The sequence below is a fragment of the Nomascus leucogenys genome, chromosome 9 (assembly GCF_006542625.1).
Source record: "Nomascus leucogenys isolate Asia chromosome 9, Asia_NLE_v1, whole genome shotgun sequence".
In the NCBI taxonomy this organism is placed as follows: Eukaryota; Metazoa; Chordata; class Mammalia; order Primates; family Hylobatidae; genus Nomascus; species Nomascus leucogenys.
The window spans coordinates 108,825,568-108,849,436 of NC_044389.1; the positions used below are offsets into that span (position 1 = coordinate 108,825,568).

The 23,869-nt window shown below is 42.6% G+C and overlaps 1 protein-coding gene and 1 long non-coding RNA gene across 2 annotated transcripts in view; one reads left to right on the plus strand and one right to left on the minus strand.

The window, feature by feature from the left end:
• Positions 1–1,504, plus strand: part of PRKCQ (protein kinase C theta) — a 153,950-nt gene extending 152,446 nt beyond the window's left edge. The window contains exon 18 of the mRNA XM_003257616.3: positions 291–1,504. Coding sequence (XP_003257664.1) covers positions 291–446 — 156 coding nt within the window. The 3' untranslated portion in view covers positions 447–1,504. The remainder of the gene's footprint in view (positions 1–290) is intronic.
• LOC115836738 overlaps positions 1–23,869 on the minus strand; it is a 54,982-nt gene that overhangs the window by 5,406 nt on the left and 25,707 nt on the right. The window lies entirely within an intron of this gene.

The following is a 23,869-nucleotide window of genomic DNA, read 5'->3' on the forward strand; positions in this document are numbered from 1 at the left end:
TGCTTCATGTAAACCATTAATTAGAAACATTAGATCCCGTTTGAATGTCTACAGTGGTAGTCTTTCTGTGAATTTATGAATTTATATTATTATTAAGCTGAGGACACAGGATCGCAGCCATGTTCAATGAGAGCTGTGCATGGTCATCTACAGGCATTGCCTCCATTTAGTGTCTCTGCAAACACCAACTTTGCCATACACAGATCACAGCCTAGATAACAAAAGTGAAGATCATGAACTTAATGGCTGATTTTTCTTCTCTTTCTTTCTTCCCTTACACTCTGACCAAGAAATCACCATATGACTGCAGCAATTTCGACAAAGAATTCTTAAACGAGAAGCCCCGGCTGTCATTTGCAGACAGAGCGCTGATCAACAGCATGGACCAGAATATGTTCAGGAACTTTTCCTTCATGAACCCCGGGATGGAGCGGCTGATATCCTGAATCTGGCCCCTCCAGAGACAGGAAAGCATTTGCCTTCTCCCTGGGAACTGGTTCAAGAGGCACTGCTTGGGTTCCTTTTTCAACTTGGAAAAGGAAAGAAACACTCAACCACTCAACAATAAAGACTGAGACCCGTTCGCCCCCCACGTGACTTTTATCTGTAGCAGAAACCAAATCTACTTCACTAATGACGATGCCGTGTGTCTCGTCTCCTGACATGTCTCACAGACGCTCCTGAAGTTCGGTCGTCACTAACCATAGTTATTTACTTGAAAGATGGATCTCCACACTTGGAAAGGTTTCAGAACTTGATACTGCAATAAATTATGGCTCTTCACCTGGGTGCCAACTGATGATCAATGAAATGCTTGTTGAATCGGGGGCAAACGGAGTACAGACGTCTCAAGACTGAAACGGCTCCATTGCCTGATCTAGTAGCGGATCTCACTCAGCCGCAGAGAAGTAATCACTAACCCGTTTTATTCTATTCCTATCTGTGGATGTGTAAATGGCTGGGGCGCCAGCCCTGGATAGGTTTTTATGGGAATTCTTTACAGTAAACATAGCTTGTAACTTGAGATCTACAAATCCATTCATCCTGATTAGCCATGAAATCCACGATCAAGAGGACAAGTGGAAAGTGAGAGGGAAGGTTTGCTAGACACCTTCGCTGGTTATCTTGTCAAGATAGAAAAGATAGTATCATTTCACCCTTGCCAATAAAACCTTTCCATCCACCCATTCTCAGCAGACTCCAGTATTGGCACAGTCATTCACTGCCATCCTCACATTATAACAAGACAAGAAACGAAGTGCATAAGTCCCCTGGGAAAAGAACCTCAACTCCTCGTGCCATGACTGGTGATTTCATGACTCATAAGCCCCTCCGTAGGCATCATTCAAGATCAATGGCCCATGCATGCTGTTTGCAGCAGTCAACTGAGTTTAATTAGAGTTCCAACCATACATTTTAAAGGTATTTGTGCTCTGTGTATATTTTGATAAAGTGTTGTGACTTAATGAGAAACAGGTGGATGTGTAAAAATGGAATTAAAAAAGAGTCCTCTTAATCATTTACTTCCCCGCTTGTCCCCCACAAGAACTCGCTTCTGCTGTGTCAATCCTCAAAATGTAGCTAGCATTGAGATGATGTTTTACAGTTGGGGGATTGGCTGGGTACGATGGCTCACGCCTGTAATCCCAGCACTTTGGGAGGCCAATGTGGGCGGATCACCTGAGGTCAGGAGTTCGAGACCAGCCTGGCCAACATGGTGAAACCCTGTCTCTACTAAAAATACAAAAATTAGCCAGGCGTGGTGGCGGGTGCCTGTAATCCCCGCTACCTGGGAGGCTGAGGCAGGAGTAGAGTAAGACAAAGGGTGAGGAAGTCAGATGACCTTAAGGCAATTGTAAGAAAAGTCTGCATAATATTCGGAGTCACTAGCCTACCTCATCACACGGCTGGAAATAACTTTAGATATTATATTTAAAATAGAATAATATAAGCAGACTGTTGACAGTCTGCAGGTGTGCTGGGACATTTTCCTGACTATATGGAGCTCTTGTGATTTTGTTTTAAATAGACACTCCCCTAAAATGAACATGAGGAGCCTCATTTAAGGAGGTGGAGATGGGCATCTGTCTTCAGATCTGTCCATTCAGGTGTCCGGGCCCTTTGTTCTGAAAATAGCACCATGACTACAAACCTCTAGTTATGTGAGAAGGCGACACTTGTCCTCCCCTTGCTCCAAATGAAAATGCTCACACGTTTACGAAATTCGCCTGCTTGAAGGAGGGAGAGGGTCCTTCAAGGCCCTGGATGGGCCAGTGGAGGGCAGGGAGCCCCCCGTTCTGTTCTGATCTCTGCTCTGCTTTGCATTTGCTGTAAAGCCCTGAACAAGTCATTTCATCTTTTGGGGCCTCCAAGTAATGGGGTTGGTGAAGATGCTGTCTAAAGTCCCGTCTCACTAGAGCGATGGGGTCGATGAAGATGCTGTCTAAAGTCTTTTCTCACTAGAGTGCTTTCTGGTTCTAATCTGAATCAAAATCCTGCGAAGTTGAAAGGTCAGTGAGCAACACTTTCCAAAACACAGACACTCATGGATTCCACTCACTGCAGGCCTGGGGGCAGCTCTACCCCATTTTCCTTCCAGTCGTCCTCTCCTCACTCTGGGCTCCCACATACCCCTGCCCCAGCACTCAGCATCCTCCTGACACCCAGAGACCCCAACAGGACCCCCACCAGGAGACAAATAAGTGAAGACTGTTGGCTCTTAGAAACAGGAACCAACGCAACTTTTACCCCTCCACTAGACCAAAATAAGGTCTATTCATCATTTGGTTTTGTTTTCTGAATTAGAGACAGAGTCTCCCTATGTTTCCTAGGCTGGTCTTGAACTCCTCGACTCAAATGATCCTCCTGCCTCAGTCTATCAAAGTGCTGGGATTACAGGCCTCATCATTTGTTTTTAATAAATGTCACGTGTATGAATATGTCAGATGACTAACAAGGTTACTATTTGCTTCGTATTTCTGAGTGTGCAAAGTACTTGTTACTTCCTTCTGTTCTTTCAGGAGTCCTCTGAAATTGCTTATTAATATCCCTATTTAATAGGTGAGAGACTGGCTGGGTGCGGTGGCTCACGCCTGTAATCCCAGCACTTTGGAAGACCCAGGCAGGCAGATCACGAGGTCATGAGTTTGAGACCAGCCTGACCAACATGGTGAAACCCCATCTCTACTAAAAATACAAAAAATTAGCTGAGCATGGTGGCACGCACCTGTAATCCCAGCTACGCAGGAAGCTGAGGCAGGAGAATCGCTTGAACTTGGGAGGCGGAGGTTGCAGTGAGCTGAGATCGTGCTACTACACTCCAGCCTGGGCTACAGAGCAAAACTCCGTTTCAAAAAAAAAAAAAAATAGAGGAGAGACCTGAGGCCCAGGGAGACCATAAAGGTTACACTAGAAGGTTGACCAGTGGAGACTTGAACCCAGAACTCTTAGCATCAGATCTTGCTTCATTCCAGAGTGCAGGGTTCCAGCGACATCCGCCAATCAGCGTCTGATGATTGTTGTTCACTAGAGTTTTAAGTGGACTTCCTAATTCAGGGCCACACCTGGCTTACCTGTCCTGCTTCTAGAGAAGCAGCACGGGGGTCAGTCTCTTCGATGCTGGTCCTCCCATCACCACTCCCAGTTCCCCTCCACGTTGCACTTTAGCCTAGACTCAACCTTGCCAATAGAAATGAGAACTTTACCTCGGGGTATAGTTAAAGGTTTTGGAAAAAGAGAGATCAGTGCTTCTTTTTGGAAGATACAGACTGAGAGTTTGAGAGCTCCCTGTGCACGAGAGGCTGGCCACAGAGAGAGAGGGCTCCCTGTGCACGAGAGGCTGGCCACAGAGAGAACGTTGACCAAGGTTTTCTCAGATCCCGTCCAGCAAGACCATGCTTAGGAGAGAGGAAGAAGTCGCAAACCAGCCAGAAGAAGAAGAAATGCCTTTGTTACATCATAAAACTGCAGGCAGGGGTCTGAGCTCTCAGAGCCTGTGTCTCCGATGGACCCATCAAGGATGGCCAACAGAGGAAGTGTCAGCCTTAAACACCCACTGACCCGGAACATCCCAGAACACACAACAATGCAAACCAAGGAAGACTTCTCCTGCCACCTCTCTCCTCTTTCTCTGTCTTTTCCCAACTTCGGGGAAGAGGGAGCAGAAACCATGGTCATCGGACTGTGGAAGGAGAGGACTGAGCATGGGCGGGTGAGAAATATGAAGACGCTGACCATGTGCCTTTCCCACCACAAGCCACCAGGTGCTGGTGGTGGCCTTCTTGAACTAGATGAGAGGACAAGGTCACCTTTAAGTCAGTTTTCGATTATTCATGGCACTGCACACGTAAGTTGCAGAAATGAATCTTGAGGGAGCAACTGAAGGACATGTCTAATGTCACCAGAAAGGTCATGGGACCTCTGAGATTTCAGCCAAAGTTTGGAAGAATGAGCCCCACAGAGCAGGTCTGAATGGATGGTGGGTGCAAATAATAAAAGTGTTCGTTTGGTTTGGTTTTGCCCTGAGAATTTTGCTTGTTTACACACAGACAAGCCCTAGAGCAACAGTGATGCTCTTGGTGCCACAGCTACACAGGAGATTTCTTGCACGTAGGGACCATGCTCTTTACCGCCGAGCCTACCATCCTGGCAGACACTCCGCCATCATGTGCATTTGTCGAGTGAGTGGGTGAATAGGATGTGGGTGAGCACCTCTCTACAATCCTCTGTCTGTGTGGGGCCTGGCACACGAGAATGCCTGGTGGAAATTGCTTCATCCTACGGGCACTACAGAATTAACCGGACTTGGGTATCAGGTCCTCTCTCCTGAAGAATTTTAGACGGAGGCAAAAACCAGTTGGCCAAGAGAAAAGGCATTTGGTAAAGACCACAAGGCAGCCAAAGGGATGGGCAGCAGAAGCCAGGAGGTAGGGGCGGTCACAGTAGCAGAGACACAGGGTCGTCCTGCCACCGCAGTGTGGGTGACTCAAGGAGGGCTAAGACTAGCAACTTCCAGTAAGTTGCTCTCACTTCCCAGAGTTCCTGAGGGGTCCCCAAGGTGCTGGGAGTCTTGCAGGCAGCCCTCCAGTCAGTCCTGTGTTATTCCTCTCTCTGACTCAGGGAACCATCCTGATGGGAAGCAGCCCCCAGCGGACGGCAGGCTGGGGAATGAAGCCACTGGCTGCTCTCCTTCCCTCAATGCCATCTGCTCAGTCTCCTGGAGGGTCAGTGATGAGGGGAGGAGCCCCGACTTCCTTGTTTCTCCCTGTGTCCTAAGTAAGACCTGAACCCAAAGAGACTGAGTGTGTCCCTGGGGCATGCGTGTGCCTGTGTGTGTATATCAGAGCAAGACACCACACCGCCGTGAGAACCAGGCTGGCTGACTCATTGTTCCCTGCGTGCCTGATGTCTGCTCCTGCTCTAGGACTTTTACTCACTCTCTCCTACCAGCCTGAAAGGGCCAGCACATCTCATAAACAACCCCAAAGCCAACCCACCCCAGGCCTGGCTGCAGCACCAGTCTCCTGCACGAGGCCTTTGCTGACCACGCCAGCTGATGCTGCCCAGAGATGCCTCCCGCCTCTATTTGTCCTCTGAAATAAGCATAGTGAACAGCTGGGCCGAACTCCCAGAGCCCAGAGATATTTGGAGATGGAGTAGGTGCCACCCAAGGTTGTTTCTGTACAGCACCCAACTCACTGTCCAAGACGGACCCTCAGAGGTTGGCAGCAACTCCCACCAGGGGGTCATCTGAGAGGCGCAGTGACCACAGTGATCAATGATGTCCCACCATGAGGACAGGAAGGAAATGCCCAGCCAGGGAACCTGTTTTCTGCCCCCGGCTTCTGCCTTCCATGTCGTTTCTTCACTCTACTGCGGATGAAACTTTGACTATAAAATATGCTGTTGGAATGCACCAACTGCCCTACTCCCAGATGGCAGAAGGAGAGCTCTGTTTTCCTTCTGGAAAATTCTTGGCAATTACCAGGTACCGGGTGAAGTGCTTTGTGTATATTACCTCATTTAACCCCCGACAACAATCTCTGAGGACGGCATCATTGTCTCCATTTTATCAACAAGGACACTGAGGTTTGGAAAGGTTACACATCTTGCCCAGAATCGTAGAAGAGCTGGAACTAGATCCCAAGCCCGTTTGATGACAAAGCTTGTCCCTTTATCACCATAAGGGGAGGGAGAGCAAGTGGGTTATGGAGTCAGGCTGCCCAGGTCACACCCAGCTTCACCCCTGATGTGGTGTATAACCTTGGACAAGTCCCTTAAACACTCAGCCTCAGTCTCCTCCTTTCTAAAATGAGGACCAAAAAATAAAGACAAAAAATAAAATAAAAATAAAATAAAATAAGGACAGTAACAGTGCTGGCCTCACAGGCCATATGAGAAGTGAATAATATTATCTATGCAAAGCACTTGGAAGAGTGCCTAATGTGGAATAGGCACCCGCTAACATAGTATTATTATTTTACTGCTGCATCCCAACATAAATGATTTAGAGACCTCTTTCGTAGGAAAAATAATTCTATCTGATTGATCACAAAGACAGGGGTGTATCAAAACTAAATATGAAGAAGTAAAAAATATAAAGTTCTACTTTATTTTTCTTATACAGCTATAAAAGCAAGATACAATTTGTAAAAGTTAATACGAAGAAAACTATAAAAGTAATAACACTGACAGCAACAAGATTGATTTTATGGTGATGATGATATTATGAGGCTAAAACTAAACGACTACCCTCCATGTCAATGGGTCTTAACTACCATGGTGCGGTTTCTTCTGAGTTCAGCATGGTTAGATGAGCTCACATGGGGCAGTGACTCGATCTATGCACCACTTTTCTCTACTGGAACTATCAAGGAAGAGCCAACTGTGCAGTATGTCTTGATGCCATTCAACCTGCATTTGTGAAAAATGCTTAAGTGCATCTAGGCTGTTTCTTATAGCACATGACAAATTAATACCATTGGTGGAAATGAAGTCATGAACAAAATGCACCACAAACTCTGAATTCTGTCACCATCTAACAGAACTTGCTGCTGTGATGGAAATGTACCACATTTGCACTGCACAGTATGGTAGCCACTAGCCACATGGAGCTATTGTTGGCTTGAAATGTAGCTGAGATGAAGAAACTGAATTTTTCTTTCCTTGAGATAGGTCTCACTGTGTCACCCAGGATGGAGTGTATTGGCACAAATACAGCTCACTGCAGTCTCCACCTCCTGGGCTCAGGTGATCCTCCCATCTCAGCCTCCCAAGTAGCTGGGACCACAGATGCACACCACCATGCTTGATTAATTTTTTGAGTTTTTGTAGAGACAGGGTCTCACTTTGTTACCCAGGCTGGTCTCAAATTCTTGGGCTCAAGAGATCCTTCCCAGCCTCCCAAAGTGCTGGGATTACAGGCATGAGCTACCATGCCCAGGCTACAAGAATTATTATCTTCAGAAACACTAAGGATGTATTACATTCACATTCCATCCATGAACTAGACCAGGGGCTATAAAAATTCAGAATGTTAAAGAAACTTCCCAAAAAATAGATAAAAACTGTTGGGAAAATAAATAAACAAATTAAAGTTTCAGTTCCAAGGTCCAATGTCTAAATAATGATAATCAGAGAGAAAAAAGAGATCAGAGGGGAGGAAGCCATGAAAGACATAGCACAAGAAAACTTCCCAGAACTGAAATACATAGGTTTTCAGTGTGAACAGACTATTTTGGTGTCCAATAAAACAAATGAAAAAAAGATCTACACCAAAGAATATAGTTCAAAAAAATGTCAGAACACTAGTGATGAGAGAGAGAGAAGTTGTTCTGAAAGCCTCCCATAAAAAGCAAAAGAGGCCCCACACAGTGGATCAGGAAAATGGTATTGGACTGCTCATAGTAACAAAGAAAGTTACAAGACACTGGAACGATGTCTTCAAAATTCCAAGACAAAATAAATTTGAACATACAATTCTATAACTAGCCAATCTGTGATTCAAATATTAGAATAGAGACATTTTCAGACAACCAATTTCTCAAAAAAATTATCCTCTGCATACCTGCTATTGATAGGATATTTTTTACCCAAAAAAGGTGGGAATGAGGAAATAGGTCATCTCAGGGGAGGGAACTGAAGCAAGAGAGATAAAGACACAGGAACCTGGAAACCAAGGATCCCATGGAAGACTGACTGAAACAAGGGAAGTTCATGCAGTGATTATGAAAAGAAGTCAACGCCAGCAGATGTGCCATAGTGGTAAAGTCTAGAGAACAACCAGTCAGACAGCAAGGGAGTGGAGCGTCCACACAAAGCTCCCTCAGGGAAGAAGCCCAACACACAGATTCGAAGGCGTGATGTGTTTAAGTGTATTAAAAGGAGATTTCGAGGCCTAGGCGGGTGGATCACGAGGTCAGGAGTTTAAGACCAGCTTGACCAATATGGTGAAACCCCGTCTCTACTAAAAATACAAAAATTAGCCAGGCATGGTAGTGCGCACCTATAATCCCAGCTACTCGGGAGGCTGGGGCAGGAGAATCACTTGAACCCAGGAAACAGAGATTGCAGCGAGCTGAGATCGCACCACTGCACTCCTGCCTGGGCGACAGAGTGAGACTCTGTCTCAAAAAAAAAAAAAAAAAAAAAAAAAAAAAAAAAAAAAAAAAAAAAAGGAGATTTTGGCCGGGCACGGTGACTCACACCTATAATCCTAGCACTTTGGGAGGCCAAGGAGGGCAGGTCATCTGAGGTCAGGAGTTAAAGACCAGCCCGGCCAACATGGCGAAACCCCTTCTCTACTAAAAATACAAAAATTAGCTAGACATGGTGGCACGCACCTGTAATCCCAGCCACTTAGGAGGCTGACAGAGGAGAGTCACTTGAACCCAGGAGGCGGAGGTTGCAATGAGCCAAGTTGGTGCCACTGCACTCTAACCTGGGTGACAGAACAAAACTCTGTCTCAAAAAAAAAAACAAAGGAGATTTCGGCGGTTCTATCAGAGATTTGAGAGTGGGTGATACACAGAAACCCAAGCATATTAATAACTATTTTATTAATTCCAAATAAAAGAATACTTTGTCCAAAAATGCAAAGATAATTATAATACATTAAATGGATCCACTGTGAGTAATGATGATGTAAATGTCAAATTAATCAAACTGAGAGTTATAACCTGACTGAGAGAATGGGGGAGCATGGAGGGTATGTGTATGGGGAATTGATTAAATAAACTGTCATCTTCCTCAACAGGAAGTCCAAACATCATCTCAAAATTTAAACATTAGGGTAGAGCAAAACACAAATCTACTTAAGATATAGTAAGGACAAACAGCTAAAGGGTTTTTAAATTATGTGTATTTATTACTTTGAATACACAAACACTTAATGTATATGTACACACATGTATACACATATGTACACACACATATAGATTTGATGATAAATATAGAGATAGAGATAGATAGATAGATAGATAGATAGATAGATAGATAGATAGATAGATAATGGATAAGATAGATATAGAAAGGAGATAAATGGACGAATAGGTGGATGATAGATGGGTAGAAAAATAATACAGAGGTAGATGATTGACAGAATAGATAGATGATACATAGATAGAGATAGATGGATGATAGATTGATAGATAGATGATAGATACATAGACAGATAGCAAGATAGATAGATAGATGTTAGGTAAGATAGATATAGAGATGAGATAAATGAATGGACAGATGGATGGATGGATGGATGAGTGATAGATAAGTAATATGGAGACAGATGATTGACAGAATAGATAGATGATATATAGGTAAATAGATGGATCATAGATTGATAGGTAGGTAGGTAGGTAGGTAGGTAGGTAGGTAGGTAGGTAGGTAAGTAGACAGATGATTGATAAATAGACAGACAGGCTCTCTCCCTGGAAGGTTGACAGTTCCTTGAGCTGGGACTGAAAAAGCACAGGAAATATAACTTTATCAGACACATTTAGAGGGTTTTTGAGCTGAGGTTTCAGTTATGATGGATCAGTCGCCAGGCCTCCCTCTGACTCTATGGTCCTGTAATTAGCCACAGGAGTTTGGGTGGAGAGGAGCACGGAGGGCTCCTGAGCTGAACGCCAGATGTCAGGTGAGGATTGGGAGAGTCTCTTAAGGAGTGGTGGGCAGGTTTTCCTTCCTCTTTTCTGTAGTAACACATGAGAGGGGAGAACGCAGGGGAGGAAAGGATGGAAACAAAGAAGGAACCAGACTTTGCTTTGCTTTCCGCCTCCTGGGGACGTCAGAGCCAGCCCAGACTGACCTCTGCCATGAAGGAGCACGGATTCTTACCAGTGTCCTAAGCCCTCCCTGTCAGCTCTTTGTCGTTCATCAGCGTCCTCTGGCAAGAGACGAATGTCAAGAAAGTTTAGTGATCTAAGAATTTTTTTCCAAGCCTCAGAGGTTTTAGAGATGCATCTTTTCCTTTCTTTTTAATACATCCAAAAGTTTTGTGACTTCACAGGTGATATTTTAAAATACAAAGAGCAACATGTAATGAATTTTAAAACAAGGATGTTGTTATTTGGAAAAAGTCAGTTAGAACTCTTGCTGTCAAATACGCTTTCAGAAGAAACAAGTTTTGGAGGAGCCTGAGGAGGCTCATAAGAAAAGAAGACGGGCATCTGGGAGAGGGTGGAAAAAGGCACACTTCTGGGAGATGGGGGAAGGAGACCCGTGTCTGGGAGATGGGGGAAGGAGACGTGCCTCTGGGAGATGGTGAAAGAAGGCATGCCTCTGGGAGATGGTGGAAGTGAAGGGACTTTTGCTGGGATCAAGCATTGTTGAGAAGCTGGAGACGTAGGAATGACATTAAAAAGTTACTTCAGCCACTAGAGAGCCAAGGGACACAGAGTGAGAGGAAGGACTCCAACAGAACTCACTGCTTCCCTTCTCCCAGCACGTCCTGGCTGCTCACCTGGCTGGATACTCTCACCTGGCTGTGCACCTGGATTCTCGACTGAATGTTCACGTGGCCACTGTATCGTCCAGCTAAGGCAACATTGGAAGCTCAGGGTCTAAGGCAGCCACGATCAGGGAAGATGCCAGGACAAGCATGGATGGATCGACAGATTCTGAGCATCACACTAGCATCGTTTTAGATTGCATGCATTCTGAACATCAGAACAGTTACGTCGATTCGAATTTGGGGTTTGACCAAAATTGAACTTGAATGTGGATTATCAAAGTAAAATCTAAAGAAGAAAAGAATTTCTCTGCAGGTGCATGAAGTAATCACCACACGGTTATTGTTTTTTGTTTGGTTTTTTTCCAGTGCTGCAGGCTTTAAGAAGCTCTGGGTGTCCAACCAAAGATACAAATCTGAAAAACAAGTGGAAAATCTAACTCCAGCAAAGCCTACTCAAATTTCAGTCAGTATTTCAAAATGACAACTGATGACATCCACCCAACAGAAACTGGAAACTACCCACTTTTAACTGCCCCTGTTTTCCTCCTCAACCCTCTCCTCCTCCCACTTAAGGACAACACACCTATTTCATGTTGCCATGGAAATTGTGCTTTTAAGGTTTTCCTGAGATAACATTGGTTATATGGTGAGGTGGAGACCTCTAGCGTCCCAAACTTGTATTTCCTTTAAGAATACATTACAGGAGTGGTGTCTAGGATGGTGAATTTATCAAGAGGAAAGTTGAACCTGCTGACCAGGTCTGGCTATAAAATGACCAAGTCCCAGAGTGAAATAAGGAGAAGAACCGTATCACCTTACTGCTGCAAGAATGATCATAATTTAAAAGTCAAAAAAGAATAGATGTTGGCATGGATGTGGTGAAAAGACAACACTTTTACACTGCTGGTGGGAATGTAAACTAGTACAGCCACTATGGAAAACAGTGTGGAGATTCCTTGAAGAACCAAAAGTAGAACTACAATTCAATCCAGCAATCCCACTACTGGATGTGTACCCAAAGGGAAAAAAAGTCCTTCTATGAAAAAGACATTTGCACATGTATGCTTATAGCAGCACAATTCACAATTGCAAAGATATGAAACCAACCTAAGTGCCCATCAACCAATGAGTGGATAAAGAAAATGTGGTCTATATACACCATAGCATACTACTCAGCCATAAAAAGGAATGAAATAATGTCTTCTGCAGCAACTTGGATGGAGCTGGAGGCCATTATTATAAGTGAAGTAACTCAGGAATGGAAAACCAAACATCATCTATTCTCATTTATAAGTAGGAGCTAAGCTATGAGGATGCAGAGGCATAAGAATGAAATAATGGACTTTAGGGACTCGAGGGGAAGGGTGGAGGGGGCTGAGGGACAAAGGCCTACACAGTAGGTACAGTACACACTGCTCAGGTAATGGGTGCACCAAATCTCAGAAATCACCACTAAAGAACGTATCCATGTAACCAAAAACCACCTGTACCCCCCAAAAAAACTATTGAAATTAAAAATTCAATTAAATTGTAAAAAAAGAAGAATCTTTGTATTTGGCACTCATTGTATGTCTGCTCAATCATATCAAGAATCCAAATGGCTATATCCTAATAAATATTTGATTCCTACAGGCTTAATTTGCCAAGTATTCTATAAAGTGGTCCATTCCTTTTTCAAAAGAGGAAAACAGGCCAGGCATGGTGGCTCATGCCTGTAATCCCAGCACTTTGAGGGGTCGAGTCGGGCAGATCATCTGAGGTCAGGAATTCAAGACTAGCCTGGCCAATATAGTGAAACCCCATCTGTACTAAAAATACAAAAAATTAGCCGAGCATGTTGGAGGGCACCTGTAATCCCAGCTACTCAGGAGACTGAGGCAGGAGAATCTCTTGAACCCAGGAGGTGGAGGTTGCAGTGAGCCAAGATCACACCACTACACTCCAGCCTGGGCAACACAGCGAGAGACTCTGTCTCAAAAAAAAGACAGAGAGAGAGAGAGACATTAGCAGCAATTGTCAACAATGGGGCTTCATTTATAACTTGACCCCAACAATCCCAGAATAGTACAAACATACGGTTCTGAGGATCTCAGCACAGAGGGAATTCTACAATGGCAGTGACCAGACTTTAACCACTGGTGTGCACTATGACTTGTTCCCTCCACCTTACCGCAAGCTTGTTCTCACACCTTCACCTCCTTAAGCTAAATTAGGAAGTTCTTAACCTGAAGTTCATGAATGAGCTGAAATTTCCTGTAAATTTTGAGTGTGTGTGTATGTGTATATATATATATATATATATATGTATTTTCTTGGGATTAAGATTTTCTCTTTATCACTAGGTTTAAGAAATTTGATTGCAATATGTGTTGGTGTCGTTTTCTTCATGTTTCTTGTGCTTGGGGTTCATTGAGCTTATTGGGTGTGTGGATTTAAAGTCTTCATCAGGCCGGGCGCAGTAGCTCACACCTGTAATTCTAGCACTTTGGGAGGCCGAGGCGGGTGGATCACTGGAGCTCAGGAGTTGAAGACCAACCTGGCCAACATGGCAAAACTCCATCTCTACTAAAAATACAAAAATTAGCTGGGCATAGTGGCTCACAACTGTAGTCCCAGCTACTCGGGAGGCTGAAGCTGGAGAATTGCTTGAACTCAGGAGACAGAGGTTGCAGTGAGTGGAGATTGCACCACCGCAGTCCAGCCTGGGTGACAGAGCAAGATTCTGTCTCAAAAAAAAATTAAATTAAAATTAAAAAATAAAGTTTTCATCATACTTGGAAAGTTGGAGGCCATTATTTCTTTAAATATATTTTCTGTCTCCTCCTCCTTTGGGTCTCCAATTGCATATATATTTGGCCACTTGAAGTAATCCCATAGTTCACTGATGTTATGGGGGTTTTCTTTCTCTTTCTTTTTTTTTTCTTTATCACTTTTATTTCAGTGTCTTGGATAATTTCTATTGCTATGTTTTCAGATGTACAAATCTTTACATGCATACAAATATTTTCTTCTGTAATATCTAATCTCCCATTAATCCTGATCAGTGTATTGATTATCTGACATTATAGTTTTCACCTCTAGAACTTCAATTTTTAAGAGATATTTTATGTCTAGACTTAATGTGTTCAATACTTCTAGCTTTTTGAATGTATGGAATGCAGTTATAATAATACATTGAATGTCCTTGTCTATTAATTTTATTATCTGTGTCATTTTGGGGTCAATTTGATTTGTTGATTTGTCCCCTCCTCATTTATTTTTCTGTTTCTTTGTGTGCCTGGTAATTCGTTATTAATGTTGAATGTCGTTACTTTTTCTTTGGGGAGAATTGGACATTTCTGTATGCTTAAAAACAGTTTTGAGCTTTGTTTTGTGATGTGGTAAAGTTACTTGGAAATCGGTCCTTTCAGATCTTGCTTTAAATTTTACTGGAAAAAATCAACAAAACGTTTGATCTAAGGGTAGTTTTTCCCACTGCTTAAGATCCCCTGCAGACCTCAGGATTTCCCTTTCTCCAGTCACTGCCCTGTGAGCCCCAGCTGCCTGGGACCCTCTGGACTCTCTGTTCTACCTACACGACTCAGGGAAACTTCCGGAGTCAGCTCGAGTTCCCCACACATTTGCCATGCCCTTGAAACCTCCTCCAGGTAGGAAAGTGCTACAATCTTGGGGATCACCTTATTTGCTCCCCATCTTTCAGGGACCACTGAGATTCTTTCTGACCTGATGTCCAATGTCGTCAGGGCTGTTATGTCATTTATTTTGTTAGATTTTGGTTGTTTCGGGTGGGAAGGCAAATCCAGTCCCTGTTACTTCACCTTGGCCAGCAGTGGAAAGCTCAAATATTTTTCTTTTAGCTATTTAATCCAGTGCTTCTTAGTGTGTGTTTGTGTGTGCACGCGCGTGTGCACACAAGTGGCATTTAATCCAGTGTTTCCTAGTGTGTGTGTGCACAAGTGGCATTTAATCCAGTGCTTCCTAGTGTGTGTGTGTATGTGACATAACTTTTTATCCTCCCATGTCTACATCTACCTAAGGATTAAAAATATTCATGTTGAAGAATAGATTGTTGCAGAACAGCCCAAGGAATGTAGGGAGGTACTGTTTTTATTGGTGACATTGATGAGAAGTTTTAATATTTATATTTCATTTGGTTTTGCTGTTTAAAGTAAGCCTAACCTTTTTAGAGTGGTTGAAAACATAGAAAATTGTGATGTTTAAGGCCGGGTGGAGTGGCTCACGCCTGTAATCCCAGCGCTTTGGGAGGCCCAGGCGGGCTGATCACAAGGTCAGGAGATCGAAACCATCCTGGCTAACATGGCGAAACCCCGTCTCTATTAAACATACAAAAAATTAGCCGGGCATGGTGGCAGGCGCCTGTAGTCCCAGCTACTCGGGAGGCTGAGGCAGGAGAATGGCATGAACCCAGGAGGCGGAGCTTGCAGTGAGCCGAGATCGAGCCACTGCACTCCAGCCTGGGCAAGAGTGAGACTCTGTCTCAAAAAAAAAAAAAAAAAAAATTGTAATGTTTGTACAGAAAACTAGAGTGCACGAACAATTGTTCTCATAAGTGATTGTGGAAGACAGCAACCAGCCTAGGAGTACTGACAATACCAGGCTGTACCTAGTGGCCCATTGAGGGATCAATAACTCAAGTCACTTGTAACCCACTTATGCTATACCGTGTGCACATTGGTCCGGAAGTTCTGATCTAATCAATCATGAATTTATTTAATATGTGATGTGAGATAGGCATCTAACCTTATTGATTTTCCAAATGGATAACCAAGTGACTCAATGCTGTTTTCTGAATGGATCTGTCCTTCCCCCACTGACTTAAAATTCTATCTTTGTTGTGAATTATTTTACCATACATATCTTTGCATATCTTTGAATATCACCTATTATGATCTATTGAGCTGTTTGTTCTTCCATCGAGAACCAAGTGTTTTGGTTGTTATCACTTTATAGCATGCTTTGATATCTTAGCAAGGCAATTATTTTAAATGTTTTTCTTCTATATTCTTACACATGTGCTATTACAAATGAACTTTAAAGTTAGCTTCAATTTCACTTTTTAAAACTCCCTTTTGATATTTTTATTGGAATTGCATTGAATCTCTAAACTGATTTGAGGATGATAAATTTCTTTTATATCTTGAAGCAAATTCCAAGATAACACTCCTTTGCCCAAATACGACTTTAGAGTCTTCTTACCATAAATCCATCACATTTAAAAGTCACTCCTCTTTTACCAAGCATGATGGCATATGCCTGTAGTCCTAGCTACTGAGAGGCTGAGGTGGGAGAATCTCTTGAGTCGAGGAGTTTGAGCTATGATGGCGCCATTACCCTCCAACTTGGGCAGCAGAGGAAGACATCATCTCTTAAAAAAAAAAAAGTTTCTCCTCAACTTCCAGCTATTGTCTGGGTTCATAGGCTAATTTTGCCAGTGACTAAATAAACTTGAGGGGGTACTGAGATGCTGGGCATTTTTGTGTTTGTTAAAAAGACTTAGTATCTATAAAGTACTTAGAAGCGTGTGTAACCATAGTAAACAAATAAGTGTTATCTATCATCATCATTGTACAGTATTACTATCCCTGTAAAACACTTCATCCTAAACCCTTTGTGTTTATCTCTCTGAGCTTTGATAAGATGTGGCCCTCAGGTGACAGTGATGAGTAGCCAACTCATAACATAAACTATGTACCAGGGTCGGCAAATGTTTCTGTAAAGGACAACTTAGCCAATATTTTAGGTTTTGACAGCCATACAGTCTGTGTTGCAACTACTCAACTCTGCTGTGCAAAAATAGTCACAGCCAATACGGAAACAAATGGGTGTCCCAGTGAGACTTTACTTACAGAACAGGGTTCGGTCTAAAGGCTAAATTTGCCAATCTCTAGACAAAATCAGGAAGTCAGTTTTATTTGTTTTTGATGTCCTTCTATTGTGTTATTATGATCCCTTTTTTCAATCACTTACCACCATAGGAATTTGTCTCCTCCTAGGGAAAATATCACCGGAACTTTTGGAGATTTCCGAAGCTAGAGTGATGTTTCTGGAATAACTGTCAAGCAATGCCAAGTTTTCCCAAGGGGCATGAGGAAAAAAATAATCATAGATAATATTTTCTGGTGCCTACTATGTGCCAGGGAACTTTCTAAGTGCTTTGAATACATCAACTCCTTTAATCTCCATAATGACTATAAAAGGTAGGGGCTATGATTGTCCTCACTGACTGATAAAGAGCTTAAAGAACAGAAAGCCTAAGTACTATCAGATAATTGAGTTGCTCTATGAACTATGTAGACTCCCCTCTCATTATAAGCTAGAGGCTACAAAATATGCCGATGACCTAAGAACAACTGATTTTTCCATAAAACTCAAAGATCAACGTGCTAGCTTTAATCGTCCCCCATGTTTCTCAACAGGGATGACTGGCATCTTGTAGAGGACTTTTTTTTTTTTTGAAAGGGAATCTCAGGATGACACTGGCCTCATAAAATGAGTTAGGGAGGATTCCCTCTTTTTCTATTGATGGGAATAGTTTCAGTAGGAATGGTACCAGCTCCTCCTTCTACCTCTGGTAGAATTCAGCTGTGAATCCATCTGGTCCTGGACTCTTTTTGGTTGGCAAGCTATTGATTATTGCCACCATTTCAGAGCCTGTTATTGGTCTATTCAGAGATTCAACTTCTTCCTGGTTTAGTCTTGGGAGGGTGTATGTGTCGAGGAATTTATCCACTTCTTCTAGATTTTCTAGTTTATTTGCATAGAGGTGTTTGTAGTATTCTCTGATGGTAGTTTGTATTTCTGTGGGTTCGGTGGTGATATCTCCTTTAGCATTTTTTATTGCATCTATTTGATTCTTCTCTCTTTTCTATTAGTCTTGCTAGCGGTCTATCAATTTTGTTGATCTTTTCAAAAAACCAGCTCCTGGATTCATTAATTTTTTGAAGGGTTTTTTGTGTCTCTATTTCCTTCAGTTCTGCTCTGATTTTAGTTATTTCTTGCCTTCTGCTAGCTTTTGAATGTGTTTGCTCTTGCTTTTCTAGTTCTTTTAATTGTGATGTTAGGGTGTCAATTTTGGATCTTTCCTGCTTTCTCTTGTGGGCATTTAGTGCTATAAATTTCCCTCGACACACTGCTTTGAATGTGTCCCAGAGATTCTGGTATGTTGTGTCTTTGTTCTCATTGGTTTCAAAGAACATCTTTACTTCCATCTTCATTTCATTATGTACCCAGCAGTCATTCAGGAGCAGGTTGTTCAGTTGCCATGTAGTTGAGCGGTTTTGAGTGAGTTTCTTAATCCTGAGTTCTAGTTTGATTGCACTGTGGTCTGAGAGACAGTTTGTTATAATTTCTGTTCTTTTACATTTGCTGAGGAGAGCTTTACTTCCAACTATGTGGTCAATTTTGGAATAGGTGTGGTGTGGTGCTGAAAAAAATGTATATTCTGTTGATTTGGGGTGGAGAGTTCTATAGATGTCTATTAGGTCTGCTTGGTGCAGAGCTGAGTTCAATTCCTGGGTATCCTTGTTAACTTTCTGTCTCATTGATCTGTCTAATGTTGACAGTGGGGTGTTAAAGTGTCCCATTATTATTGTGTACCAAAGCTGGGCAGAGACACAACCAAAAAAGAGTATTTTAGACCAATATCCTTGATGAACATTGATGCAAAAATCCTCAATAAAATACTGGCAAACCGAATCCAGCAGCACATCAAAAAGCTTATCCATAATGATCAAGTGGGTTTCATCCCTGGGATGCAAGGCTGGTTCAACATACGCAAATCAACAAATGTAATCCAGCATATAAACAGAACCAAAGACAAAAACCACATGATTATCTCAATAGATGCAGAAAAGGCCTTTGACAAAATTCAACAACCCTCCATGCTAAAAACTCTCAATAAATTAGGTATTGATGGGACGTATCTCAAAATAATAAGAGCTATCTATGGCAAACCCACAGCCAATATCATACTGAATGGGCAAAAACTGGAAGCATTCCCTTTGAAAACGGGCACAAGACAGGGATGCCCTCTCTCACCACTCCTATTCAACATAGTGTTGGAAGTTCTGGCCAGGGCAATTAGGCAGGAGAAGGAAATAAAGGGTATTCAGTTAGGAAAAGAGGAAGTCAAATTGTCCCTGTTTGCAGATGACATGATTGTATATCTAGAAAACCCCATTGTCTCAGCCCAAAATCTCCTTAAGCTGATAAGCAACTTCAGCAAAGTCTCAGGATACAAAATCAATGTACAAAAATCACAACCATTCTTATATACCAATAACAGACAAACAGAGAGCCAAATAATGAGTGAACTCCCATTCACAATTGCTTCAAAGAGAATAAAATACCTAGGAATCCAACTTACAAGGACGTGAAGGACCTCTTCAAGGAAAACTACAAACCACTGCTCAGTGAAATAAAAGAGGATACAAACAAATGGAAGAACATTCCATGCTCATGGGTTGGAAGAATTAATATCGTGAAAATGGCCATACTGCCCAAGGTAATTTATAGATTCAATGCCATCCCCATCAAGCTACCAATGACTTTCTTCACAGAATTGGAAAAAACTACTTTGAAGTTCATATGGAACCAAAAAAGAGCCCGCATCGCCAAGTCAATCCTAACCCAAAAGAAAAAAGCTGGAGGCATCACACTACCTGACTTCAAACTATACTACAAGGCTACAGTAACCAAAACAGCATGGTACTGGTACCAAAACAGAGATATAGATCAATGGAACAGAACAGAGCCCTCAGAAATAACGCTGCATATCTACAACTATCTGATCTTTGACAAACCTGACAAAAACAAGCAATGGGGAAAGGATTCCCTATTTAATAAATGGTGCTGGGAAAACTGGCTAGCCATATGTAGAAAGCTGAAACTGGATCCCTTCCTTACACCTTATACAAAAATTAATTCAAGATGGATTAAAGACTTACATGTTAGACCTAAAACCATAAAAACCCTAAAAGAAAACCTAGGCATTACCATTCAGGACATAGGCATGGGCAAGGACTTCATGTCTAAAACACCAAAAGCAATGGCAACAAAAGCCAAAATTGACAAATGGGATCTAATTAAACTAAAGAGCTTCTGCACAGCAAAAGAAACTACCATCAGAGTGAATAGGCAACCCACAAATTGGGAGAAAATTTTCGGAACCTACTCATCTGACAAAGGGCTAATATCCAGAATCTACAATGAACTCAAACAAATTTACAAGAAAAAAACAACCCCATCAAAAAGTGGGCAAAGGACATCAACAGACACTTCTCAAAAGAAGACATTTATGCAGCCAAAAAACACATGAAAAAATGCTCATCATCACTGGCCATCAGAGAAATGCAAATCAAAACCACAATGAGATACCATCTCACACCAGTTAGAATGGCCATCATTAAAAAGTCAGGAAACAACAGGTGCTGGAGAGGATGTGGAGAAATAGGAACACTTTTACACTGTTGATGGGACTGTAAACAAGTTCAACCATTGTGGAAGTCAGTGTGGCGATTCCTCAGGGATCTAGAACTAGAAATACCATTTGACCCAGCCATCCCATTACTGGGTATATACCCAAAGGACTATAAATCATACTGCTATAAAGACACATGCACACGTATGTTTATTGCGGCACTATTCACAATAGCAAAGACTTGGAACCAACCCAAATGTCCAACAGCGATAGACTGGATTAAGAAAATGTGGCACATATACACCATGGAACATTATGCAGCCATAAAAAATGATGAGTTCATGTCCTTTGTAGGGACATGGATGAAACTGGAAAACATCATTCTCAGTAAACTATCGCAAGGACAAAAAACCAAACACCGCATATTCTCACTCATGGGTGGGAATTGAACAATGAGAACTCATGGACACAGGAAGGGGAACATCACACTCCGGGGACTGTTGTGGGGTGGGGGGAGGGGGGAGGGACAGCATTAGGAGATATACCTAATGCTAAATGAGAGTTAATGGGTGCAGCACACCAACATGGCACATGTATATATATGTAACAAACCTGCACATTGTGCACATGTACCCTAAAACTTAAAGTACAATAATAAAAAAGAAAGAAAGAAAGGGAATCTCACTCTGTTGCCCGGGCTGGAGTGCAGTGGCATGATCTGGGCTCACTAAAACCTTCACCTCCCGGGTTCAAGCGATTCTCGTGCCTCAGCCTCCCCTGGGATTACAGGCACCCACCACCACGCCCGGCTAGTTTTTGTATTTTTAGTAGAGACAAGGTTTCACCATGTTGGCCAGGCTGGTCTCGAACTCCTAACCTCAGGTAATCCACCCGCCTTGGCCTCCGAAATTACTGGGAATACAGGCGTGAACCACTGCACCCTGCCAGACAAGACTATTCTTTGCTGGGTGGAATTGCTCAACTCATTGTAAGACATTTTGCCTACCTGGCTCCCAGGCACTAAATGCCAATCATGCCCACCACCAACACCCCCAGGCTATTCTGAAAACCCAGATGCCCCTATGCATTTCCAAACACCACTGCTACTTAGAGCCCTGGGTGATGTCATTGTTTTGAGTTAACCTCAGCAGCTGCTGACCTAGAAACAAAGCCCCACCCTCTGCCCTACATTTCCTCCCAAGAAGGCAGCAGCTTCACTCAGCTGGTGTGATGGAGTATTCCAAACAGAAAACCAGCTGTGATCTCTGGCACTTCCAATTCCAATTAAGGAGCTTTGTTCATTTAACTTAAGGATTTACAGCACTTTAAAAACACATATCTTGTCAAGTAAGTAACACTTGAAATGACCCCATAAATGTCCCTTAAGAAGAACAAATTGCAAATCATCTCAAAAAGAAACAACAGATCAGCAGACCAAAGCAGGAAATAAGAAGGGCCTGAGAACTGCTGGGTAACAGCATTTCAGCTCATCCAAGGAAGCCTAGGATTTCTTGTCAGTGGTAAGTAATGGCTATTGAATGCAACAGGAAGATCGTGGAGACATTCATTGAGCAGTGAGTAGCCCAAAGGGTAACAGGGCTGACTTGCACTCCTTCCCTCTCATAGTTTATGAGCTTCTGCCAATCTTCTTCCAATGGAGAAGCTGAGCAGGGCTCTTAAACTTTCTGTTTGTCATGGCAACAAACAGCTTCTTAGCACATTTCACCAAGGCATAATGAACTAACCTTTCTACATTATAAGACTTGTAATTTTGCCATTGGAGTAACTGCATGAACAGAGAGACTTTATCTTAGTTTGCTATCTTAATTCTAGCTATTTTCCCCATTCCATGAAAATGATAGCTTTTCAATATATCAATATTTATGATACATTATCTCCTCCAAGCTATAAAAAAAAAAAACCTTCTGTAGAGTTACCCACATTTAATCTAAATGGAAGAAAATACATTATCAAAACTGTGTCATTTGAAAGTTCTTTCAGGAATAGCTGAAATGAAATTCCAATTGGAAATTCCAGAAAGTGTATGTAAAATGAAAAAGAGGCCAGGCGCAGTGGCTCACACCTGTAATCCCAGCATTTTGGGAGGCCGAGGCGGGCGGAGCACTTAAGGTCAGGAGTTCAAGACCAGCCTGGCCAACTTGGTGAAACCCCATCTCTACTAAATACAAAAGTTAGCCGGGCACAGTGGCGCATGTCTGTAATCCCAGCTACTCAGGAGGCTGAGGCAGAAGAATCGCTTGAACCTGGGAGGCAGAGGCTGCAGTGAGCCGAGATTGTGCCATTACACTCCAGCCTGGATGACGGAGCAAGACTCTGTCTTAAAAATAAATAAATAAAATAAAATAGAAAAAGAAATAGATACTTCAACTTCTGGCTGTGGGGAACACCCACATTAATGCCTGTTCTATAAGGTCACAAGCAACATACATCCAGATTTCATTCTTTCTTCCACTGTCCTCTTTGGGCCAGTTAGTAGTGGATGGTGACAAACATCCTTGGTCACTTAAAACCTTTACAGTAATTTCCTTTCCCCTCTCTCTCACTGTGAAAATGAAAAACCAGTATATATCCATAAGACAGGCAAAACTGGAAAAGTGAGACCAGGAAGCAAACTGCACAAAATTCACTTCATGAATCCCCTGCTGATGAAAGTGTAAACTGCAACAGTCACTTTGGAAAACAATTTGGCATTGACTAGTAAAACCGAACCTGAACATGCTCTACGACCACCGTTCCACTTCTGTGTAAATTCATATTCAAGCTATTACCAGGAGGCAGTGTAAGAATATGGAGAGCAGCATTGTTCGTAACAGCAAAAACCTGTCAACAACCTAAATCCCATAAACGTTTGAGTGGATAAATAGCATCACCTAATGAGTTAATAAACAGCTACTAACATCTCCAAAAGAAAGACAACTGGATCTCAGGAAATGTTTATCACATGAAAAACAGAATACCCTCTCTAAAGTAGTCTTGCCAAGGCTGGGCGCGGTGGCTCATGCCCGTAATCTCAGCACTTTGGGAGGCTGAGGCAAGCGGATCACCTGAGGTCAGGAGTTCAAGACCAACCTGCCCAACATGGTGAAACCCCATCTCTACTAAAAATACAAAAATTAGCTGGGTGTGGTGGCAGGTGCCTATAATCCCAGCTACTTGGGAGGCTGAGGCGGGAGAATTGCTTGAAGCCAGGAGGCGGAGGTTGCAGTTAGCTGAGATCTAGCCAGTGCATTCCAGCCTGGGTGACAAGAGCGAGACTCCATCTCAAAAAAAAAAAAACAAGTGGTCTTGCCAAAAAACTAAATCCATCAATCAAACCTGAGTTTGGTCAAATGTCCATGTCCAAGTACTAATTTATAAGAAACACAGAACACAGAATAATATGTCAAAGTAAACCCTGGAGATGTAATCAGCGAAATCTAAACTGAGCAATTCCATAAGATAAGTGTCAATAAATAAATTGC